The sequence below is a fragment of the Cylas formicarius genome, unplaced genomic scaffold (genome assembly GCF_029955315.1).
Source record: "Cylas formicarius isolate icCylForm1 unplaced genomic scaffold, icCylForm1.1 PGA_scaffold_9__14_contigs__length_23061073, whole genome shotgun sequence".
In the NCBI taxonomy this organism is placed as follows: domain Eukaryota; kingdom Metazoa; phylum Arthropoda; class Insecta; order Coleoptera; family Brentidae; genus Cylas; species Cylas formicarius.
In genome coordinates this window covers 11,705,845-11,728,150 of record NW_026844365.1, presented here as the reverse complement: position 1 = coordinate 11,728,150, position 22,306 = coordinate 11,705,845, and the positions used below count along the sequence as shown (strand labels likewise).

General features: G+C 34.5%; 1 protein-coding gene across 4 annotated transcripts; it reads right to left on the bottom strand.

The window, feature by feature from the left end:
* Window positions 1-1,947: 1,947 nt before the first annotated feature.
* LOC132707174 (odorant receptor 47b-like) lies at window positions 1,948-6,117 on the bottom strand. Of its 4 annotated transcripts, XM_060678902.1 has the most exons (9): window positions 5,926-6,117; window positions 4,431-5,001; window positions 4,224-4,323; window positions 4,082-4,171; window positions 3,875-4,030; window positions 3,588-3,664; window positions 3,493-3,528; window positions 3,255-3,425; window positions 1,948-3,200 (listed from the first exon to the last, which is right to left on the bottom strand). In XM_060678902.1, the coding sequence occupies exons 1-6, from the start codon at window positions 6,110-6,112 to the stop codon at window positions 3,614-3,616; spliced, it is 1,155 nt and encodes a 384-aa protein (XP_060534885.1). In that variant the 5' UTR covers window positions 6,113-6,117; the 3' UTR covers window positions 1,948-3,200; window positions 3,255-3,425; window positions 3,493-3,528; window positions 3,588-3,613. The 4 variants fall into 4 exon arrangements, with proteins under 4 accessions (XP_060534885.1, XP_060534884.1, XP_060534887.1 ...); XM_060678901.1 differs by having other exon boundaries at window positions 3,493-3,664; XM_060678904.1 differs by lacking the exons at window positions 3,255-3,425; window positions 3,493-3,528; window positions 3,588-3,664 and having other exon boundaries at window positions 1,948-3,047; window positions 3,096-3,200.
* Between the last annotated feature and the right edge of the window lie 16,189 nt (window positions 6,118-22,306).

The following is a 22,306-nucleotide window of genomic DNA, read 5'->3' as shown; positions in this document are numbered from 1 at the left end:
TTATTAAGGTTCACAATTATAAATTGGTTGGATATTATTGTCGTCTCAGTACCTCCAGAGGAGGAACTGCTATATATGTTAAAAATAATATTGCCTGTAGCAGTCTTAATCTGAGTAAATATTGTCTGGATCTTCACGCAGAGTTTTGTGGTGTGGAGATACCAGTGCTTAATCTTATTTTAATCAATGTTTATCGCTCTGGCTCTAGAGGCAATTTTTCTATATTTGTAGAAAAACTTGAACTCCTGCTCGCTGAAAGCTTAATATTTTGACCTTACGATCACTATTTATTTACTATACAGTCACTCTCATACATGAGCTAAAGAACGATATGCCTAAGCACTGTGATCGCCACAATCACTACACCAGGGGATCTGAATTAATTGTCCAGGGCCATTCTAGGCTGCGCCCATCCGAGTTAAATAAATTGTACATTAATTACTACAATGTTCTACCAACCGTTGTCAAGGATCTGCCATTCACTAAATTTTGTAATATAATAAAACAATTTCTATTGGAGAACGCATTCTATACTGCAGATAAGTACATCCGTGTTGCGTCACGAGTGTCTCCATAATACTAACTGGGAATTTATTTATTTATTTATTTACTTATTTTTTTTTACCTAATTTTTGTTTCAATGTTTGGTGTTTGTCTATCTGATAATTATGTTGCTCTCTATGAATGTTATTAGAATGTGTTTGATATTGTGACTTGCCATTTGTTGTTCTTGTAATGTATTTAATGGCCAATAAAGTCTAAAGTCTAAAGTCTATTATTATTATTATTATTATTATTATTATTATTATTATTATCCCACATCGCATTAACATAAATGTTTTAATGTGCGGCCGCTGGCTGTTGGAAAGTTCTCGAGACGAGTGCTGAATAGATAAGCATATTTCTTTCTGTTTCGTTAGTTCAAATTTATTAATTAAAACTGTTTTGTCATTCCAGAATTATTATTTGAACTAATTTTGATCTATTTTTTGTCAACAACTTTATTTAGTTTTTAGTTTTGTTTCGTTAGTTCAAATTTATTAATTAAAACTGTTTTGTCATTCCAGAATTATTATTTAAACTAATTTTGATCTATTTTTTGTCAGCAACTTTATTTAGTTGGCTACGCCGCTGACCGATTTCAATCCGCCCGCATTTCGATGAACCCGTACACGGACGCCCTGTAAAGACTCACGCGTTTTACTCGGAGCATTTCTATAAGATGACTGGCTTAACTTTTGACCTGGAGTTTCTAATGTATCTAATCAGAAATTGCCGGGAAAAATGTCTTTTTCACGAACCGCGTTACTTGCAACTTTAAGATACTTAGTCTTTGTTGGGATTTTTTTTCGTATTTACACAAAGCGGCAGTGTTTCCTTATTAGCGGGAGACGGGTCGTTTTTTCGTCTATCGCCGGAGATGCCGGGGATTTTTCTAAGCAAATAACCGGACTAATTGCGGTTTTGTTCCACAATCGTTTGCAAAATAAAATAAAAGCAGCAAAACACCATTCTTTTAATTAGAATAAATAGGGCATACGAACCGACATGAATAATAATACTTTGAAGATCCTATTAAAAATTGTTTAGTATCTCAAGAAAATATGTTGTTAAAATTCGCTAGCCCAGTTATTTTACATAATGCGAACATTTGTCAAGGCGACTTCACATGCGACATATGGAACTCATATTTAAACAACAATGGTTTAATACTGGCCTTGTCTTGACAATCATCCAATAATCTGGTGAAAAACACTTAATGCCTCGAAATTAGAAGATATGTTTCAAAGGTCACGGAGGCTACCTGAATTGATAGTACTAATAACATAATACACTAGGTGTTTATAGTGGAGATTTCCGTTTCTCAAAAGTCTGGAATAGGATATGAACATTACAAAAAATGTCTTTCCATATCCTAAAAGAATAAAAAAAACATTTTTTCCTTTCTTTATTCTGTATTTAATTTAATACTTTTAGTACATAATCGTATTTAACCTAAGCATTTTTTTGGTACACCAACGGTTCAATGCTTAAATCAACTCAAGCGCATTTTTCCACACTGTTTGTATAATATACTATTACCCAAGCTTTATTTATAAGGCTATAGATTAATATCAACTATATTTTCTAACTAAGTGTTAAGTGCATTTGGACTTTGCTTACCGTGGAAATCTTGGTTGCTTTGAAGCGATCTCCGAGCATGAGACCCATGTATGTCTAAATTGTCACAAAAAACACAATTGCCCCCAGACTAGGGTCCCGTGGCTGAATTTATCATTCAATAGTTCGTTTTAATGAAAGGAATAAATGGGAATTTTTGGTAAAAATTTTAAGTTCTACCATTTTGCTTCTGCTATACATTTAATATAATTTTTATTTATATTTTATTATGGATTTTATTTGAACCGCGAAACATTCTTTCGTTTAACCTAATGTAAATTTTCAAAACTCTTTGTTAAAAGCTCGGGAATGTCTGTGTGTGCTTAAAACGAAAATAAATTTCGAAGACACAACAATCGAGCCGCAACAAATCCAAAGATTTGTCGAACGGGTACCACATAACGCGTAGACTAGCAATTGCGTTATTATTTATCGCCGTCGACGTAGGTGCGACTCGGGACACTTCTACATCTCGGTACCATCGATGTTGGTACCATCCGAGTGGTACCAACTGCGACAAATCACCGCGGAGGACAGTTCGCACGACTCCTGACCTCGCACAATAACCATTACGAATCTCGCAATTACCCATGCCTATGGTACCGGGCATTCGGTGCCCATAATGGTACCGTTTTGATATGGTGATCATATCGTAATATAATAATTGTGGGTGATTTTAATGGGTACTCGTTATTGGGGTATTGTTCTCGTACTGCCTCAGTTTGTACCATGTTCTTATTAGGCATTTAAATGGTACCTTTGATCGGGTACTATTAAATTGTATCGCGCGACAATGATTACCCACTGATTATACCTCTCGGTGTGTTTGGAGCCTCTATTGATTATTTGTTGTTTATGGCAACCATGTTTTGTTGACGTAACCTTAAATAGAGTCGCCCGATTAATCTACCTGAATTGTACTTTTGAATCATTAATACGCTTCTGAAAATTAAATTGTCAATATTGGGAGCTGACTACACTTGCGCGTGTAATCCTGGGGATTAATTTTGGGGGCCGGAGACTGACTTTTGAAGGAGATCCTGTTGAAAATGAATAACATCAATCTACAAATGCATATTAGTTTTCATTCTCACAGTTTGTTCATGTGTTTCTCTTAAACAACATTTTAGATTTCTGTGTAAACAGTTTCCAAAGATGTAAAAATGTGGAGCATGTGCCTGAGTTTAAATTCTTTGTATTTCAATCGCAATTTCGTTGAATTTTGATATCAGGAAGTTTCCTTTCACAGTAGCTTTCCAAAGCGACTGTAAAAAAAGGTTAATTATATTTTTTCTGAATCTTGCATGAAATATTTCATATTTATATTATTACCGTCATAAGCGTGCAAATTCACTTAAACTGCTGCTACTAAAAAGTTGACATGATAAAAGAAAATTTAGTTTTAGGTAATTAAATTTCTATTTAACTGGAACAAATGCAATGCACAACTTTTTTAAGTGGTGTTGTTTATTAACGTCAGGTACGAGTACGTTGTCTTGAAAATCTGCAACAAACAGGGTCAAGTGGGAGTTTTCGAAGAAACTGAAGATTTAGAACTGACATTTCAAAAGTGCAAGTTAAATAATCTGTTGCCCTACTGACTCTAGATGAAGGTACAGGTGTAATAAAATATAAAAATCTGAAATAACAGTTATGTTAGTTATAATAGTGGCTCAGTCAGGAATATCTGTTTTGCATTTATCTTTTATCTTACAATTATAAGCAGATTGTAATTGAAGACTCCAAATGGTACGGCGTCCATGTAAACCGGTTTCTGACATCGCATCAGGATCAGTTTGAGATCCATAGCAACTTTCGGATCAGCTTCGTGCCATTTGGAATCGTATACCGCGTCTTGAATCCCGTACGTCTGAAAATATATAATTAGTCAGCCTGCATCTTTGGGTCGACATTGAAGCACCGCGTCCATCATCTTTTGTCCTGCCAGGCAAATAAGTGTGACTGATACGACGTAGCCCAAGAAGTGTAACGTCGCGCCTATCGAAGACTCCTAAAATGTTCCCAACTAAGGTTCAGCTATGGTCCAAATTGAAAAGGTTTACTTTTAGCATCTGAGTTCCAATACAAGTCAGGATAATGGCTCCGATAAACGAAAGTTGACCCACTAATTTTTTCACTGCGAAATTAAAATTCTCGCTGATCCTGCAACCAACCAATTATCGTTAATTATAAAATATTACCTAGTTCCAGAGTATACAATCTAAAATTTATAATTTATGGGAGGCTAAACGTTGCCGTCGAAACTTAACTTTAAAATGTGATGATGATATCTGATACAAAACTTCAACCTCTTCGCCATTTGGTCCCGATTGTCGCCATCGAAAACATTCTTGAACAACTCTTTCAGATGATCGATTTTCGCTTGGATAATCTCCGATCCTTCCCACGGCAGGAACGTCAAAATGCCGCCACCGGGCACGTAGTAAAATGCCGAAAACGCTTGCCAAATGATGAAAAACAGTTTCGTCATCGGGTCTATCTCGTCTCCGGGCCACCACAGCGGGCTCACCGTGCCGCATATTTCATGTATTCCTTTTTCCTTGTTGAGCCGCTCGCATCTGCTGGTGTCGAATATGGAGGCGAGGCCGTAGACCAAGCAACCCACGTTGCAGTAGACGTAGTAGAGCAGCGCGCAAAAGTTTGCTTTCTTCACGCTTTGTGGCATTCTAGCAGGGTAACCGAATTGGGTAGTGTCCGTGATTTCGTTGAACAGTTGCGACCAGCGTTTTGCATTGATCTGGAAGAGAATGCAGAGGAACATGGCGTTCCCGAAGCCGGTGACTCCGACGAAGTCTTCGCTGATGTCGACGCTCACACCATCTGATAACAGCGAAAATATTTTCTAGGTTTTTATCATGCGAAGTGATATTTATAAAATAAATCAATACTATAATCAAAGTTCGTTGAACCAGTACGGAAATATTTTGATGCAAGGTGAAGAAGAAGAACAAGAAGAAGCGGATGTTACCACAGCATATGATATAATACAATATAATTTAATGAGTAAATCTGGATTTCAATTTGATCCCGAATCAATAATTTGCCGATTCCGTATATCACTTCTCGAAGAAACCCGATATGGACGTGAAATGTCTGAAAATCAAGCTAATCTTCATCAGAATCAGCCCGCATCCTTTCAGTAGATGTTGATAAAATTGGAGGTCTGCCAAATATGACAGATAAAGTTACAGAGACAAGCAAATAAATATGAACTTGACATAAATGCTGGTAAAAAATATTATTTTAATTATGTAATAATATTATTAATAATAATGGAATTATCAGTAGAGCAAGCCTGCATATATAACAATTGAAACAGTCTCACAATGAGAAATATAGTAGATGTATCGTGGTACAATTCTCAAGAGGTAGTATCCTATCTATCAGCCACGTATTCATTTCAAAGAAATAAAGGAAAGACTTATCCATGGTTAAGTGTACTCGGTTCTGTATAGTGTGGATAAAACTATGGCTTTATAGAAGAATATTCAAGATGAAATATCATCGAAACAAAAGACGATACGAGTAACTCCTCTGTATTTTCCAGGGAAAAATTGCAGGAAGAAAGCACCCGGATGGGGTAGAACCTCCTAACTCCACACAGCTGTTCCAAATTGCTACTAAGAAACTGTTTATAGAAAAAAAGGACTAGCATTACAGTGAGCTACTTTCCCATTTCGCAATCGATCCTGGAATTCAGTGAATAGCACTTCGATAACACCGTGTATATTCTACTCGACTTACTTTTGATGGACATGTAGCCGTGCAATACACATGCTACGAATATAAACGACGTGAGCACCCTTATAATAACCGAAACTGTTTTGTAAATGCACAGATTCTGTTGATCCTTGATGGTCGGCCAATAATGAAGGTAAGTCATAAAGGTAAGGCTGTTATAAAACGCGCGGTCTTTCTTAGGCCTGTACATTGCGAAACCCATTGGCGCACTGGCCGTTTCAGCAAACCTGGTCGTATCGATTTTTTCTCGAGCCAAGTGTGTAATTTGGCGCACGCGTGTGGATTTGAATTATTCAGTAATTGATCGGTATTATGTTCAATAATTCTGCGGTAATATTTTAATGGTATCGAATTAAAATAGCGATTTTGTGCCTCGCGGAAATTCGTTTGACCCGATTGTATCGATAAAAAGTGGATTAATGGGCGGGAGTCGATTTCAGGGTACGAGGGACATGCGAAAAGTTGCATCCTAACGGTGAGGCGTAAAGCGTAATGTTTGCAATTAAATGAAAGTCTTGTGGAATTCTTTCAAATTTCTCTGTATTTCTTCAATTTTTAAAACCCATTAAAATGAGATTAATTTACTCTTTTTATCTAAACCATAATACAAGGTCTTCAAAAAATGACGAACCTTTCAAACTGAGAAAAGACATATTGTAAGCACCCTATAATAGTCCATTCCCTTGCTGTTATTATGGAAATTATGCAGAAAAAATCAAATTCGTATTTGAACATTAATTGTGTGCTTTTTGAAAATATTTCAGGTGTAAAATCATGGACGTAAAGTGTTAAAATTTAACTTAAACCACTTGATTATGATATTGCTCATTAATAGTGTATTTAATTTGGATTTCTAATCCAAATTTGTGAACAATATCCCAAAAAACGCCAGAACTGATACCCGTCGACCATGTTAATGGCTTCAGTTATATTTTTTATTTGTGGTTAACCTTTTTTTAGGTTGCTAGCTAAAAGGCCATAGCGAATTGTCACCTTTTTGTCTATTTAGTAAAGACAAACAACATTTTCGAGAAGGAAAAATGGTGCAAATTTAGCAACGACATGTTGACGTACTAATAAATGAAAATTATGTAAAATTAGTAATTCATTCAAAATCACAAATGGCGGTATTTGTATCACGCCTCATCAATATTACTTCAACCGAAAAATGGCGGACGCATGTATACATTTTTTTGCGACACGGTTATCATCCTGCGCACAATATTCTTTGTGCGCCACGTATTATTATACAATGTGTAATTTATAATATTATTAGTTATTGTGAAACGTATTTTAGTTGAGTTTATATGTCGAGGGAAACACGACTCGTATTTTTTAAACGGACGAAGTAATAAATAGTTATTACTGTTATTAAAATATCGTCACTCGTATATACACGGGATTTCTTCACGTGAATTATGCGTTTTCCGCTTTTGGAAACTGTTTCTTTTTCTCCTCGCATTTTCGACGCAAGCGTGAAACTATTGAATAATTATTGGTTAGTTCATTTTATCGTGGTTCATGATCGTGAAAATGGTTCCGAAAAAGTATGCATCGGTCTGACGAACCCTACAAACAATTTTACAGTGCCATCTACCATCAAAACTGGGAGTGGAAAATATAAATGACCACCAATCACTAATTCTACTACATATATGATAACTTTACCGTGTGACATAGAAATCTCCCTTTTTTAAAAGTGATATTCTGGATGTGGATTTTGTTGAAATTTGGAATTGTTGTTATTTGCGATAAGACGTAAATTTGCAAACAATTAGACAATAATTGTGGGCGTTCATATTTTTTCCTGTCAAACTTTCTGCTGTCGTGGTAATTTTAGAAGAATGGAGAATTATTACTGCAGTTATATCGAACCTGCTGCCAGAATCCTGTCGCAACTGCGTCTTTATGTTTCATTACTCAGAGCTAAAATCGTTGTAATTGCAGTGTACCCACACCATAAAGAGATTAGATTCCTTTTATATTGCAGCGGTGATGTTGAAGTGACAGTTGACTCTTTTATGGAAATTGACAAATTAGTAGAGCTAATAGAGTCGTCAATTTTTGCTTGTAAGCAAGTATTTCACAAGTTTAGTTTAAAATGTCCTCTCTTACGTAAAGATTGTTTGGGTACAATTGCATGTCCAAATTTAAGGTTGGAACTAATAGAAGTACCTTGTGATTAACATCTAGTAGAGGCTTTGCATGGGCTGCTAATGCTTCTTCCACAAACGGAAGCTTCTTCTTCTTCCCCAAGCTCAAGCTTTTACAACACTTAAAACCAGATTATGCTGTATTCCGAGCTTACAATTGAATTTTCAAGAAAAGTAATGTTAGTTTTATTATGATAATTGAAAAACAGATCATGTTAAAGCATTCTATTGATTTTTCTTTCTTTTGGAAATTAAATTATCTAGGACACTTCTAATTGATTTTAGGGTAGTCAGTAAGAAATCTGCGGATTTAGTTGCTCACTTTCAAGAAGATCAACAGAAACACAAAGAGTACAAAGCAGCAGTACAGAGAAACTTGATAATAGTACTTAATACATAAAGAAAATTTTCAAAAAATCATAGAATTTTGTTTCTTCTACAATTGGGGTACAAATGTCCTATGGGACTCCACTGACATTTACGTTGATGTGTTCTCGCAGTTAACGAGCATGGAACATATCATCACAGTTTTGAAAAATTACCAAAAAAAACAGCTTCTATCATGAAAATATTTGTAAATTTAACTTATGCAATTTCAAATGAAAATTACAAATCATTTTGTTTGTTTTTTTCAATGAATATGCACTCCATTCCGAAAACTTACTTTTCTGGTCCGCCACGTACGGTGGCCAGCTTAACACACACACACACACACGCGAGAATCGCGATTGCCTACAAACCGTGATTCATCGGTTTCTAAGGCAACATCCTTCCTCAATTTCGAAACTTTTAAACAAACGACGGGGCCTCGGTATTCTTCTTTACTATGTAGGTTGACCATGGGTGGTTGAAGTCGCATTGTCTGATGCATAGGCAATGCCATATTGACCTTCGCTCTACCTATGCGGCAGGAAGGAAAAGGATCGCGAGAGATTCGCGAATATTGACTTGCGTTTACCTTGTAGCCGAGTGCTCATATCGAACTTTTTTCTATCAAGCTGCACCGTTTCGAACGAAATAGTTACTGCGGCAACGTCGCGTTTAATTGCCTGTCACAGAGAATTCTACTCGACCAAGTTTCATGCGAGACAAAAAGTATTGGTTTACTTTTGAAAACCGTTCTGTGGTATTTATAATCACTGACAAGCATGTGACCTTTATACATCTATCAATAAATTGTATATTATGTAAAATATTCTATTTTGACATGGTTTATTATAAAGCATATCCCAATGCTAAATGCTAATATTTCTTCTGTTATTTTAATTATTTAACTCAACATAAGGATCATAGCGGTTTGTAAATAAGTGTAATTATTTAAAACAATTTTACTTACCATCATCCCATGAGTATTTTATGGATTGTTTTTATCGTTATTGCCCGAACCCTTTAAAAATATATCACAATAAATAATTAAAACTGGAATACAGTAATTCCTAATGCCTATTTTCGAAAGGATTATAACTTCACTAGGTATGCGAAAGAACTACAGTGACTAAACTAAGTCACTTACATTGTCTGGTATTGATTTGCAAAATTGCGTTTTACGGAGTGCAGGTGTACTTCCACCAGAAATATAGTGCTTTTACGATAATTAACTTTGCCTAGTGTTTATCACTCTAAAACCGCCACCCTTTATAGAACACCCTGCCGAGCAGACCCTTACCCGTAACCATTCCAGGACCGTCCAAGGAATTTGTTGTTGTTTACAAATCGAAGACCTATGTAGAAGACACAAAAATACAAGAAGAAAAGTGTTGTCAATCGTCAGGCACACAAGACAAAAATGGTTATTTTCAAACCCACCTGTAAGATAGATAGAGTACAGGCACTTAACCTTACCCTTTGAACTATTCAGTGAAAACCGCCTGGCAGGGTGAATGCTCGAAAATCAGGTACATAAATACGTACTTACTGGAAGGATAATAGTCAAATGCCTCCGTAATGTATACGAACATAATGCAATTTAGATTAAACTCTTAAAAACAGCATCATTGCTTAATCGAATTTAAAACGGTCCATTTACGTCTTAAATATAAATGTAAAGTTTCTACAAATATTCGTTACGGTCCATCTCAGGCGAGACCTACTTAACACAGAATAAACACCTGTCGGAATGAGTTTACTTCAACGCAATAAATGTACTATATTTTTGGTCGTATTATAGTACCACCTCAATTTGAGTCACTAGCACAGAATATGGTGGGTCGACGACGTCAGGTAGGATATTCACACAAAGGAAAGAATTTTATTTTAAGAGAATAAAAATTGGGCATTATGTACAGGGTGGACAATTAAAAAAGACACTCGGCCCCATTTTGAAAAGTAATTGCCGTAGTGACTTGGGACAAAAAAACTTATAAATGATGTGGTCAAGAGAAAAGGGTTGAAATTGTTTTTAAGTTTCTAGAATGGTCGCCAGAGGATATTTTCACTATTTACTTACTTGACTTGGCCGAACAACACGAACCGTTTTAGTCTTCTTCACCACCGCCACGGATCTACTTTTATCTCTTTCTGCTTATTCTAACTTATTCTATATAACATTTCCCTTTCTTGAGATTGGTTTGCTTCTGTGAATGGTCTCAATATCTCTATTTTCCGCAGCTTGGCCTGCCCTGGATCTCATTGTGCAAGTGATCCATGATGCTTTAGTCATTTCTCTTATTTCACCACATGTGTGTCTCCTCCACTGGGTTGTTATTGGATCTTGTACGCGTCCACATATTTTTCTTCGAAATTTATTCTCGAATTAGGCATTTCTTGTTCTCAGTCATGGTCTACGCCTCGTACCCATACGGGACCAGCGGTATCACTATTGTATTGTACATCTTCAGTTGAATGGCATTGACTCATTATATGTTGTTAGATTTATGTCTGTGTGAATCTTTCTTTTCGATATAATTTCATGTATTTAGTTTCCTCTTCACTTACCCTAAACTCTATTCTCTTCCTTCTCTCTTCTATTGGCGCATAGAGTCTTTCTTTGTGTCGAACAGGATCCCCAAATCTTGGGGACATTATCTTTTAAGGGAAAATGCTGGGGTGTTCGCAAATAAATGTCAATAACTTCAGAATGGCTGAACAGATTTGATCAAACATAAAGTTGTTGAATTAGATTACTAGAGGGCGGTTTGGGATATTAATAAACTTATTTTCTGAAAAAAATTAAATGCTACCGTGTCGCATCTTTGTTAATATTATCAGTATACCTGCCATCAAGCAATTCAATTTTTTTAAAGAAAATAAATTTCTATTAGTAGTGTTTTGTAGTGTTGTCGCAACATAAGCCATCTAAATCAAGCCACTGAGGGTAGTGTGAATGACCTAAATGACTCCAAACTTGACAAAAAGCGTTCGGCCATTTTGAAGCAATTGACTTTTATTTCCGAAAATGTTCGGATACAGCGCACCACTTCCTTCTTAAGGCTTAAGAGGTAGAGCACAAACCATTTTTTCATTTTGAATCATTGGCCATCATTTAAGATGATAACTCCATCAGTGAACATCCAGTGTTGGAACAACTTTTTATTGGTATGAATTTCATTACAAATCCTATATTACTAGTTCTCCTTGCTTCGTCATAAAGGCGCAATGATTGGCAATACATCAGGTAAGTGGGTTAGTGCTGGGAAATGACAACAAAGCCTATTTATTAGTATCTGATTTGCAATAGTATTATTTTTTAACGGATAACAGTGGGCAAAATAGACATTCACCTTAAAGCGCCTGGACCTTAATCTTTTAAAAAGTGGTAAATTTCAATGCTTCTCCTATTAAGTATCCTTTCAAAACTTTACAAAGTCGATCTAACTTGTATGAGCATATTAATAATATAAATGTATAACAATGGAATAGAACCACACAGGAGGCAACTAAAAGGTATCCAGACCTCTTGAACCTTCTCGACCCCATGGCCGACCCGTATAGTTTTCAAACAACCCGACGCATCGTGCTGTAATGCAACGAGCCGATTCTCAAAGTAGTTCTGGTAACGTTTAGCGTGGCCGTGTAAACAGGATTGTACGTCGGACGAGTCGCGAGGGGCCGACAAGAAAAAAAGAGGGCCCCACGCAGTAAATTGGCATATTGCAGTCGTTTACATACTCCCAGCTCCACATTTACCCGAGCGCTTTATCGCGCTTTTTGAGAATCGCCGTCGTTCCGCCGCTGCTCGCACGCAGTCTTCTCTTGAGGATTCTCGAGCGAAATGGCTTCGAGAATGACGGTTTATTGAGCGGTGTCCTCCAATCGCCAAGACTAAGAGAGGTTGCGGTTATAATTGTTCGATGGGAATGTTTTTAATTTTTAATTTAATTTGTGCTATAAAATATCGAAAAATTTTCTGTGTATCTCTATACTTTTTTCAAAACTGGATTCCTCCTGAGTCGGTTTTTGCTGAGTCGAACTTGCTTCGAAAATCTAGTTTCGCTTTATATCGAGAAGGTATTCATCATACCCGTAAGGAAATAGACCAAATCAATAAGGCACTTACGTCTGGACACCTTGAAATTGCTTCCATCTTGTCCCCATCCGAGTTCGATACCCTTTCACAACGCTTTAGAGCTTCGTTTATATACTACCAAAAATCACATTCAGAAATTTGAAAAACTAACATCAACACTAGGAAAACCATCAAACTTTTCTGAACTACCAAACACTGTAATAAATGTATCATCGCACCAACTTTCGGAAAAGGAAAAATTAGTCTTTTAAAAGGTTCCAACTTCGTCCTTGCCCCACGTATTATCCCAAAAGAGGAAAACATTTCAAATGTCGAGTCTATCCTAAAAAAACTGCCATGTCAAATAGCTAATGAAATTCGATTTAAAACCGCAAAAATCTTTAAAAAATCAAAACCTCCTAAATTCGAAATTGCAAAGCCTGAACGCATTGCCCTAAAAACTTTGAAATCTAATCCAGATATCGTAATCCGTAAATGAATAGATTCTAGATATTCTTAGAGACGGATCATTTCGTCAACTTAAAAAAGATCCAACGTCATAAAATAATCTGTCACCAACCATGACTCTAAAATTCCTCGTCTCTACGGACTCCCAAAGATAGACAAACCAGGATTGCCCCTTCGACCCATTGTCACCACCATTGGTTCTCAAACATATTCTCTAGCAAAATATCTAGCTTCCCTATCAAAACCCCTTACAGGTAAAACTGATAGTTTCGTACCTAATTCATTTTACTTCATTGAACATTTAAACATTAAACATTAGATACACAAGATATTCTAGTTAGTTTCAACATAGAATCCCTCTTTACCAAAGTTCCTATTCCTGAAACTCTCAACATCATTTCAGTTATATTAAAATCCGAGACAAATGTTTGTCTGGGATATATTTTTCTTATAACGGTAAAATTGCCGAACAAATGTCAGAAACAGCTATGGGTTCTCCACTATCACCAGTCATCGCGAATATATTTAGCCTTTGAGAAGAAAGCTCTAGACACTAGTAGATCTTCTTAGAAATTTAAACTCTATACACCCTAACATGCGTTTTACCATTGAGTTGGAAACTAATAATAACCTCCCATTCTTAGATATTCTTATCCATAAAAAATCAGACCCAACATTGGGTCATTTGGTTTACAGAAAACCTACGCACACAGACCGATACCTTAATGCATCACCATCCCGCCAAAAATCATCGTAAAACTATATCAGCTCGAGTCACTGAATCTAGAATTAAAACACCATATTTCTGCTCTTCTCTCTAATAATTCTCTCTAAGCATTCGATCAAAAAATTCACTTCAACACAACCTTCCAAAAGCAATGAAGCCGAAAGCAATCCTACACTTGCCACTGTGGTTCTTCCTTACATTCAAAACAGCAATGACCACATATCAAAAGTTCTAAAGTACAATGTCAAAACCATATTTACCACTTGTCCAAAAATCTCCCAACATCTTCGGTCCGTCGAAGATAAAATTCCATCTGAGATGCCAGGAGTTTACAGTATTCCATGAATATGCGGCAAAAAATACATTATAGAAACCGGATGAAAAATATCAACTAGGCTCAAAGGACACGAAAGAGCCTTACAACTAAGACAAATAAGCTCATCAGCTATTGCCAAACACAGGACATAAAATTTTATTAGATAAAACTAAAATTCTTGCATGTAATCAATTCTTGTATCAATGAAAAATCCGCGAGTTTATAGAAATCTATAAACAACCTAACAATCTTAACCGCGACTCAGGTCTCTACCTGTCACCAATATGGGAATCAGTCAGCCGAGACTGTGTTTATGCCCCTCATTTAGCTCCGCCCCCCTTAAACAAGATATAAGCAGGTACCGAGTAAAATACAAGCCAGTTCCAGTCAAGCTCTGAAGAAGCCAACAGGATGATTGGCGAAACGTTAGCGAGTTCGACTCAACAAAAACCGACGCAGGAGAAATCCAGAAGTTTTATTAAAAGTATTACAGTAGACTGTGGAAGTTTTTTTTGAAAAATTCTAGTATTATGTTTTTGATGTAACAGCATTTGGAGTCTGAGTATTTTTTACAAACCTTAATATGCTAATATCCTCATTTCCCACTCAATATAAACCTTTCCACAGCCAATAGCGTTGTACTGTGTTTTTCCATGAAAGATTTAATTTACGTCACTTTAAAATAATCATTTTCGCTAATTTCGTTTAGATTTCTAATCTTCCTTGCTTTTTTCAATATGCAAATCTGGGATTTTGATTTTATAGTTTTTTGGTTTTATTTCAAGAATCTCATAATTTTGGAGCAAACTGGTCTTCCCTCAGGTAACTCTTTTTTAATTTTAACACGAACCCCGAAATAACCTGGTTTAAATTTTTGTCTCAATATCCGTTTACTATCCTGTTTATCCTTAGGCTTGACAATTGTTCCTGGTAAATTTCTGGATAATGCAATGGATTTAGGTAGGGTGTTTTCCAATGTATTTCTTATAACGACCTCAGAATAGGTTTGATATTGGTTTCGACGTTCATTCTCGATCGCATTGGTCATTTTATCAAATTTCGCAAACTGCTCTATTGTCTTTCCGTCAGCTGGGTTCTTTCTCATCTGCTCTTTTAGCATTGTAAGCTTCTTGTTTAATGCAAAATATTTCGGGTAGGAGTCTACAGCAACGTCTTCAAAGAGCTTGCTTATCTTCCCAAGAAGTCCCGCTCAGATGATTCGATTGGAAAACTTCAAGGATTTGAGGGACGCCCTTTCGATATCCGATTAAGCTTTCAACGACACTTATTAAAGCAGAGGTTATTCACACGTCGTAGACGAACAACCTCCGTCTACGATTCCCGATTAATATTCTACAGGCGAAAATGAGTCATTTCGTTCTTTTTTTTTTATGGACTAACGCCAACCGCGCGCTGGTTAGCGGCGTTGCCACGTCCTATCTGTAGCATCCGGTGCAGCGAACAACTTGAATTACAATATCAGAACGGAATCGGACGGGAATAACAATGAATCAATACAGATTTATTTCGAAAATAAAAATTACCTGGAAACAATACGTGCGGCATTTTCAATGTGAATCGTATGCGCCGTAAAAGGGCTTTGAAGAGGCAAACATTGCTGTCGTACGACGACCGAAACCTTAATGGCGAATTAGTGCTGTTCCGAGCATCGTACGAATACTTAATGCGATTAATATAGAGACGTATCGGGCGGATGTTTGGGGTTTCGGACTAGACTGGGCTGTAATCTATTTTCCTTTTCCATTAAAAAAGTTTCAGACGAACAATTATGGTTTCTAAGGAAAATTTTATACCGGGTTTCCCACAAAAATAATTATAAAACTTGATGTACAGAGGTTATCCAAAAATAATAATCGCTTTGCTAGTTTTGCAAGTTTTACACGTCCATGTTGTTGTCCATTGACAGGGACCAGTTTTTAAAAAATTAAATTTAAGCCTTCTCCTATGGTTTAAGATAAACAAGCAGTCTTTTTTTCTTGAAATATTTAATACGCGTATTTTTTTATAAACAGCGTCATTAAATTTGATCTGTCGTAAATATTAAAAATTATTATATCGATATGGGATAAATGTTTTAGAAATCTAAGAAGAGGAGTACCACTTGTAATAAACTTCTATAAACTTATTGGTTACATGTATCTTGATTTATTACCTATATTGGTCTACTCTTATGGATGATAATTATACGATATATTCTTTATTAACTACGTTTTAGAAAAATTTAATTAATAACATTAAAACAACAACAAAAAACAAAATTTGGGGTGGAAATTAAACTATTAATTATTAAGAGATTTGTGTTAGATTTTGAACTATTAACTTTCTTTTTAAAACGTATGTCATGTTGAAACTCAGAAGATTACATAAATCGAAATGATGTTCTATAATAATTATGATTATCGGAATTTTTAGCAATATACTCACGATTTTTATGAATAAGAAGAAGCTGATGATACAACCACAGGGCAATGGCTCTTATGACTTTTCTCTGCAATTTAAAAATGATACAATAAAACAAAGAATTACCCCACAGTACTGATCCATAACTTGAATGAGAATGCAATGGAGCATGAGACATTATAGTTAAGTACTTATCAGCAATCAACCTTCTTAATCAGACATTTTATTCAGTATCTTTTGGAACTTTTTTAACGTTTTTAAAATTTTGCAAAAATTTTGCAATATTTTATACTTCTATTTTTGTTCTTAATTTTTATTGTGAAATCATTAATCATGTTTTATTTCATTTGATTTCAATTCAAAATTATATATATATATATATATATATATATATATATATATATATATATATATATATATATATATATATATATATATATATATATATATATATATATATATATTTATGCACCTTGAGAGTATATTTAGAAAAACATTGTTAGGATTTAAGTTTAGGTACATTAAAAAAAAGTAATATATGAAAATATTATTCGGTGGTAATGGTGACACATTATTGAATATTTCGTAGTTTACTTTTCATCCATGTCATTCTTTGTTTAATTTTATTTTTATTTATATCTTAGGGCACAATGAAGAAAAACAACTATGAAAAAGAACACTTTTATCGAATAACTTTTTTCAAAGTTCATTTCAAAATAATAATTTTTACTAAAATTTAGAAATGTTACTTTTCAAATTTATTTTGGTTTGATTAAAAGCAAAAGTCAAGAACTTAAATCGTTCAACTCTAATAGGCGACTTATTAATATTAATATAATATTATTAGACGATAAAATCAAAATATTTTATTACCCAATTATTTAGATGAGTATTTAGCAAATGATATTTTAATTTGCAAATTCCAACAACTTCTTTTCCTATTGCATTTGGCAAACATTTATAGTGAATATTTCTATAATATAAATATTTATATTCGATATTTTTAATATTTCAAACACCGCTCTAAATAGTATTTAGAAAGAAGTAATAAATCTAAAAATGTACAGAAAAATTAAAAAAGATTCAGAAGTTATTGCATAATATTCGCATATAAAAAACCAAAACTTGTTGGTGCCACTTTGTTTAATTAAAACATTATTTTAATAATGTTGCTTAATGGAGCTGAAAATTATATAATGCAATAATAATTAAATAATCGAAAAATAGCAATCCGTGCAACTAAATAAAAAAAATATATATTTTTTAAATGATCGATGGCTCGGTTGGTAAGTCGTTAGACCCGCCAACTCGACTTGCAGCAGAGGTTGTTGGTTCGATTCCCACCTGGAGCCTTGGGTGATGCTATTGCGTTTGTTGTCCGACTTTAGCGACTGACTTCAATCTAGTCAGCCTTCTAAGTAAAGACAGACACGAGTTCATTGAATTAAGGTAAAAAAAAAATTGCAACGGGCGGACAAGTAGTTGAAAAAAGAATAACTTTATGCAATGAACGGATTTTCTCAGAACGAAGAGAGCAAGCGAAACAAAAGAGTTTCGCGACGTGTGTCACACAATATTGTTTTGAATTCTAATATCATATAAAGAGTACGGCATTGGCAACTGGATGTGAATATGATTTTTGTAAATTTTGAAATCTTTACCACACATTTCGAAAATAAACTAATTATTTAATTTTTAAAAAGAAAAAAAGTCTTGTGTATTTGTGTTACGTTTACGTTAATTCCAACTTAGCCTACTTCTTAATTTGTGGTAAAAGAAATAAAATTCTCTATTTCCACCGTCTCCACATGCTGGAACTATGGAGCGCCAATCAATTTCATTCAATATGAAAAACAAAACAACTAGGTGATGCAGAGCCGTTACCCCACAATTTCGCGCCAGTCTGCAAAAGTTAATAGTGACAGTGTTGCCACGTAACAAAGGCGCAAAGGACGCCTGGAAATCGACGAGCTGAAAGTAGAATATATCTTGTAAAATAAACAGAGACTGGATCTCGCGCCTCTACCGGGTACACAGTTGAACTAACAATATACAAGAAAATTCAGTTTACTATGATCGTAGCGTCATCCTGAAAATTTTAATTTAGGCTACTTAGATCTTGTATATGCCGTTTCTACAGCTCTGCATCCGGGCGTCCATATATGGACGCCCGGTTGCAGACGGACGCTCGGAAAATAGCAAATTGTTAATGTACGGACGCTTGGAAGATAGTGGGATGATGAACTCCGACTGGAATCCTGCAGACGTTTCGCCAAAATCTCACAGTGTTCGAAGTGTTTTCGGAGCGCGAGCATTGAAGACGCCAAGTGAGATTTTGGCGAAACGTCTGCAGGATTCCAGTCGGAGTTCAACAAGCGAACGGATGACATCCCGGAATATAGTGTCATCATATATATATATATATATATATATATATATATATATATATATATATATATATATATATATATATATATATATATATATATATATATATATATATATATATATATATATATATATATATATATATATATATATATATATATATATATATATATATATATATATATATATATATATATATATATATATATATATATATATATATATATATATATATATATATATATATATATATATATATATATATATATATATATATATATATATATATATATATATATATATATATATATATATATATATATATATATATATATATATATATATATATATATATTATAGAGAATAGCTAGAATGATTTAATTAATTTTAGTTAAATTTGTTTAATAATTAAAATTAATGCGTTAAGGATGTGAAAAATAATTGGTAGGTACGTAAAAAACAGTAATTTAGGATCCAAAACAGGGAATGAATAAAATAATTAATTAATTCATTTCAAAATTTTCCACAACATTTCAGAACACTGCAAAAATAACTCCACATTTCTGAAAGGAATAACAAAATGAAGTATTGCAGCTGTATTGAATTAAAATAAAACTTCTAAAAACAAATACGATCTTGAAGCAAATCATTTGTGTTAACGGAGGTACCAAAATTTTGTTCATGCCGAAAATTTATTTTTCGAAATTTTCAAAAAAAAAACTGTAATGCGAATGCATTCGTAAAATACAACTCGACTGCTGTAAAAAATTGTCTCTATGGGGATTAACAAGGCGGAAACGATTCCATCCATCGCTTCGGATGAACCGAAAGTAACTGTTAAGTTTAGCGGCAGCTATTCACCATACTCCCTGACATATTACAGACTCTTTGAGTAATTAATACGGCCGTTGAAAGTAAGCTACATTAACTTATCTGGCTAATTATCGCCTATTATAGTCTAAGTTAGCTCTTTGATGGTTGCTTTACACGGAGTTTAAAATTAACCAGTTTAATTCTCTACGTGCCTTTCGTTTACCCGAGAAATACGAGGGTACGATAAATTCGTCTCTTAATTCAGACTAATAACTCTTCATTTCTAATTATAATTATTAAAAAAATTATGTCAGGTCAAAGTTTTGGTTTAACTTATACGAGCATTTTGATTGCTTTTTATTAATTCATTTAATAATTTATTTTAAAACAAGTCACAATGGGCTAATATATAAGTGAACTACAAATTACTTGTTGTAATGACAAATAAATTAAGAATTACATACTTGAAAAGGATGGTATGCTAGATTTCGTTTAAAAGCCTCAAACTTCAGAGAAAACATGTCAAATTAGATAACTGATCACAATTTAAAGTAGGTTTCGAAAATTACTGTCAAAAATAATTTTGACAGAATAAGCGGAGATCGAGCAAATTTTTTATAGCTTTAGGAATAAATACCATATCAAAATTTGTTCTACGATTCTCGAAAAACAGCAAACGATATAAGTTTAGGTTCTCTACTAACCTTCTGCTAAAATTATTATTTAGAGCATTCATAAAATTAATTGTACACTCTCCACCCGTTCATTATATTTAAGGATTTAAAGACCACCGTAGCATATTCTAATGCAGGTCTGACTGGACTATAAAAATGTATTGTCATTGAACCCTTTATTTGTCCGAAAAGTAAAATCAATATTCTTTACAACATTTTGAGCAGCAGACCTGCGTCTAGTGTGGTACCCAAATGCTTAACAGCATTCCAAAGTCATCAACTTATAGTTTACCTAAATTCACCTTGCTGTTGAGGTCAATTTTAAAAAAATAAAATTTACTACATTTCCCAGAGCCAGCAAAGTTTCTATTAGAAGAATAGACCGTAAAGCTTATCAAATCATTTTGCAACAAAATGCTATCTGGAGATGAACGAATTAAATTATGATATAGGAAAATGATAAACAATAAGCGTCACATAACTTTCGTTTGGTAGCAAGGAATGTACATTTTTTTAATACAAAAATTCAAATAAATATGAATCTGCTTAATAGATTGCCACTTATAGAATCGTATCGTTTCAAGTTGTTGAACAATTGACTTGAATTCTTGATATACAAAGCTAGAAATGTAAAAACTTAACAAATTTTATACACGCAGCTAATCACAAAAAGACGCAGTTAAATAAAAGAAAATTGGTGGTAAATATTTACAAATGAATGCAATGTTTTAATGAGGGCTCTCAAATTGGGCATTTTATGATGAATGACATAATTTCTCTGTCCATGTCACTGAGGCAATTTTTATTTAATTTGTAACTCACCCGATCGACGCGCAATAGCAAAAGGGTCATCAGAAGTCTTAATTCCTCTACAGTGTGTCCCGGCGATGACGTCTTGCAAAGCGCTGTTGCCAAATACGTTGACCTCTTAAGGGATACACGCTTAATTGTAATAATCGACCGTCCCCGGTAAATCGACTTCCGCCTGCGCACTCCTTTACGTGTAAAATCTCAATAGGGAACAGCAAATGTTTGAAATTGATTTTTTTTTTCCATTAGCACGAAACCAGAAGTTGGACATGTTAATTAAGCCGCAACAAAGAATACAAATCAGATAGGCGATACTAATAAAAGGGGTCGAGGAATGATTGCCCGGCCTTTTGTTACAAATTTGTAATTAGTCTATACAAACTTGCTGCACGCAGAGATAATGAGCCGCAGTGTTGTTTTAGTTTGATTTCGCTTCTGGGGTTTTTGACTGCGTTAAGTGGCGGCCGATCGAGCTACGGAAAAGTCAAGCGGTGCCCGGTCCGTACGTCCAGTGGGTCATTGATCAGTTTCGAGCGTAATTACCATAATACACCGTGCGTGTGAGTTGGGTTCGAACACAGCTCGAATTTGGTATGATACAGGGAAGCCACGTTTCCTGTCGACGATGTTTCCGGTGGACGCTGATATGGTTAGGTAAATCGTCGAATTAAAATAGTTTTTTTGGTGAGCAAAACTATCAATTTATGTTTTGTACCAGGTATACTTAATACTTGAACTTATTTTTATCAAGGAAATTTTAGGAAATTTAGCTTTAGGTATTCCAAGTTTCGTTGCAAAACTTTTTTTTTAATTAGAATGTAAGAGTTATGCAGGCAGCACCTCAAGTGCTTCATCACTTCCACTTACACAACTGGTGGCTAATAAATTTTCGTTGAATTTCCCCTTATTATTTTAGTAAGATCACTAGAAATTTTCCTATATTTGCGTCCTATATTGATAGAGATTTCTTCTGCTGCTCTTTTATTGCACCTCGATGTGCTCTGGTGATATTGACTGTTCTCTTGCTCAATCTATCTAGTACTTATTTTTATTTACAATATCAAATGCCTAAGCATATAACAATTAATTTTTCTTGAAAAATCCTTGGAAATTCTAGCACCATCCTCTTACAGGATCCTCTCCTTCGTCCCTTCTTCTTTATACCTTCCT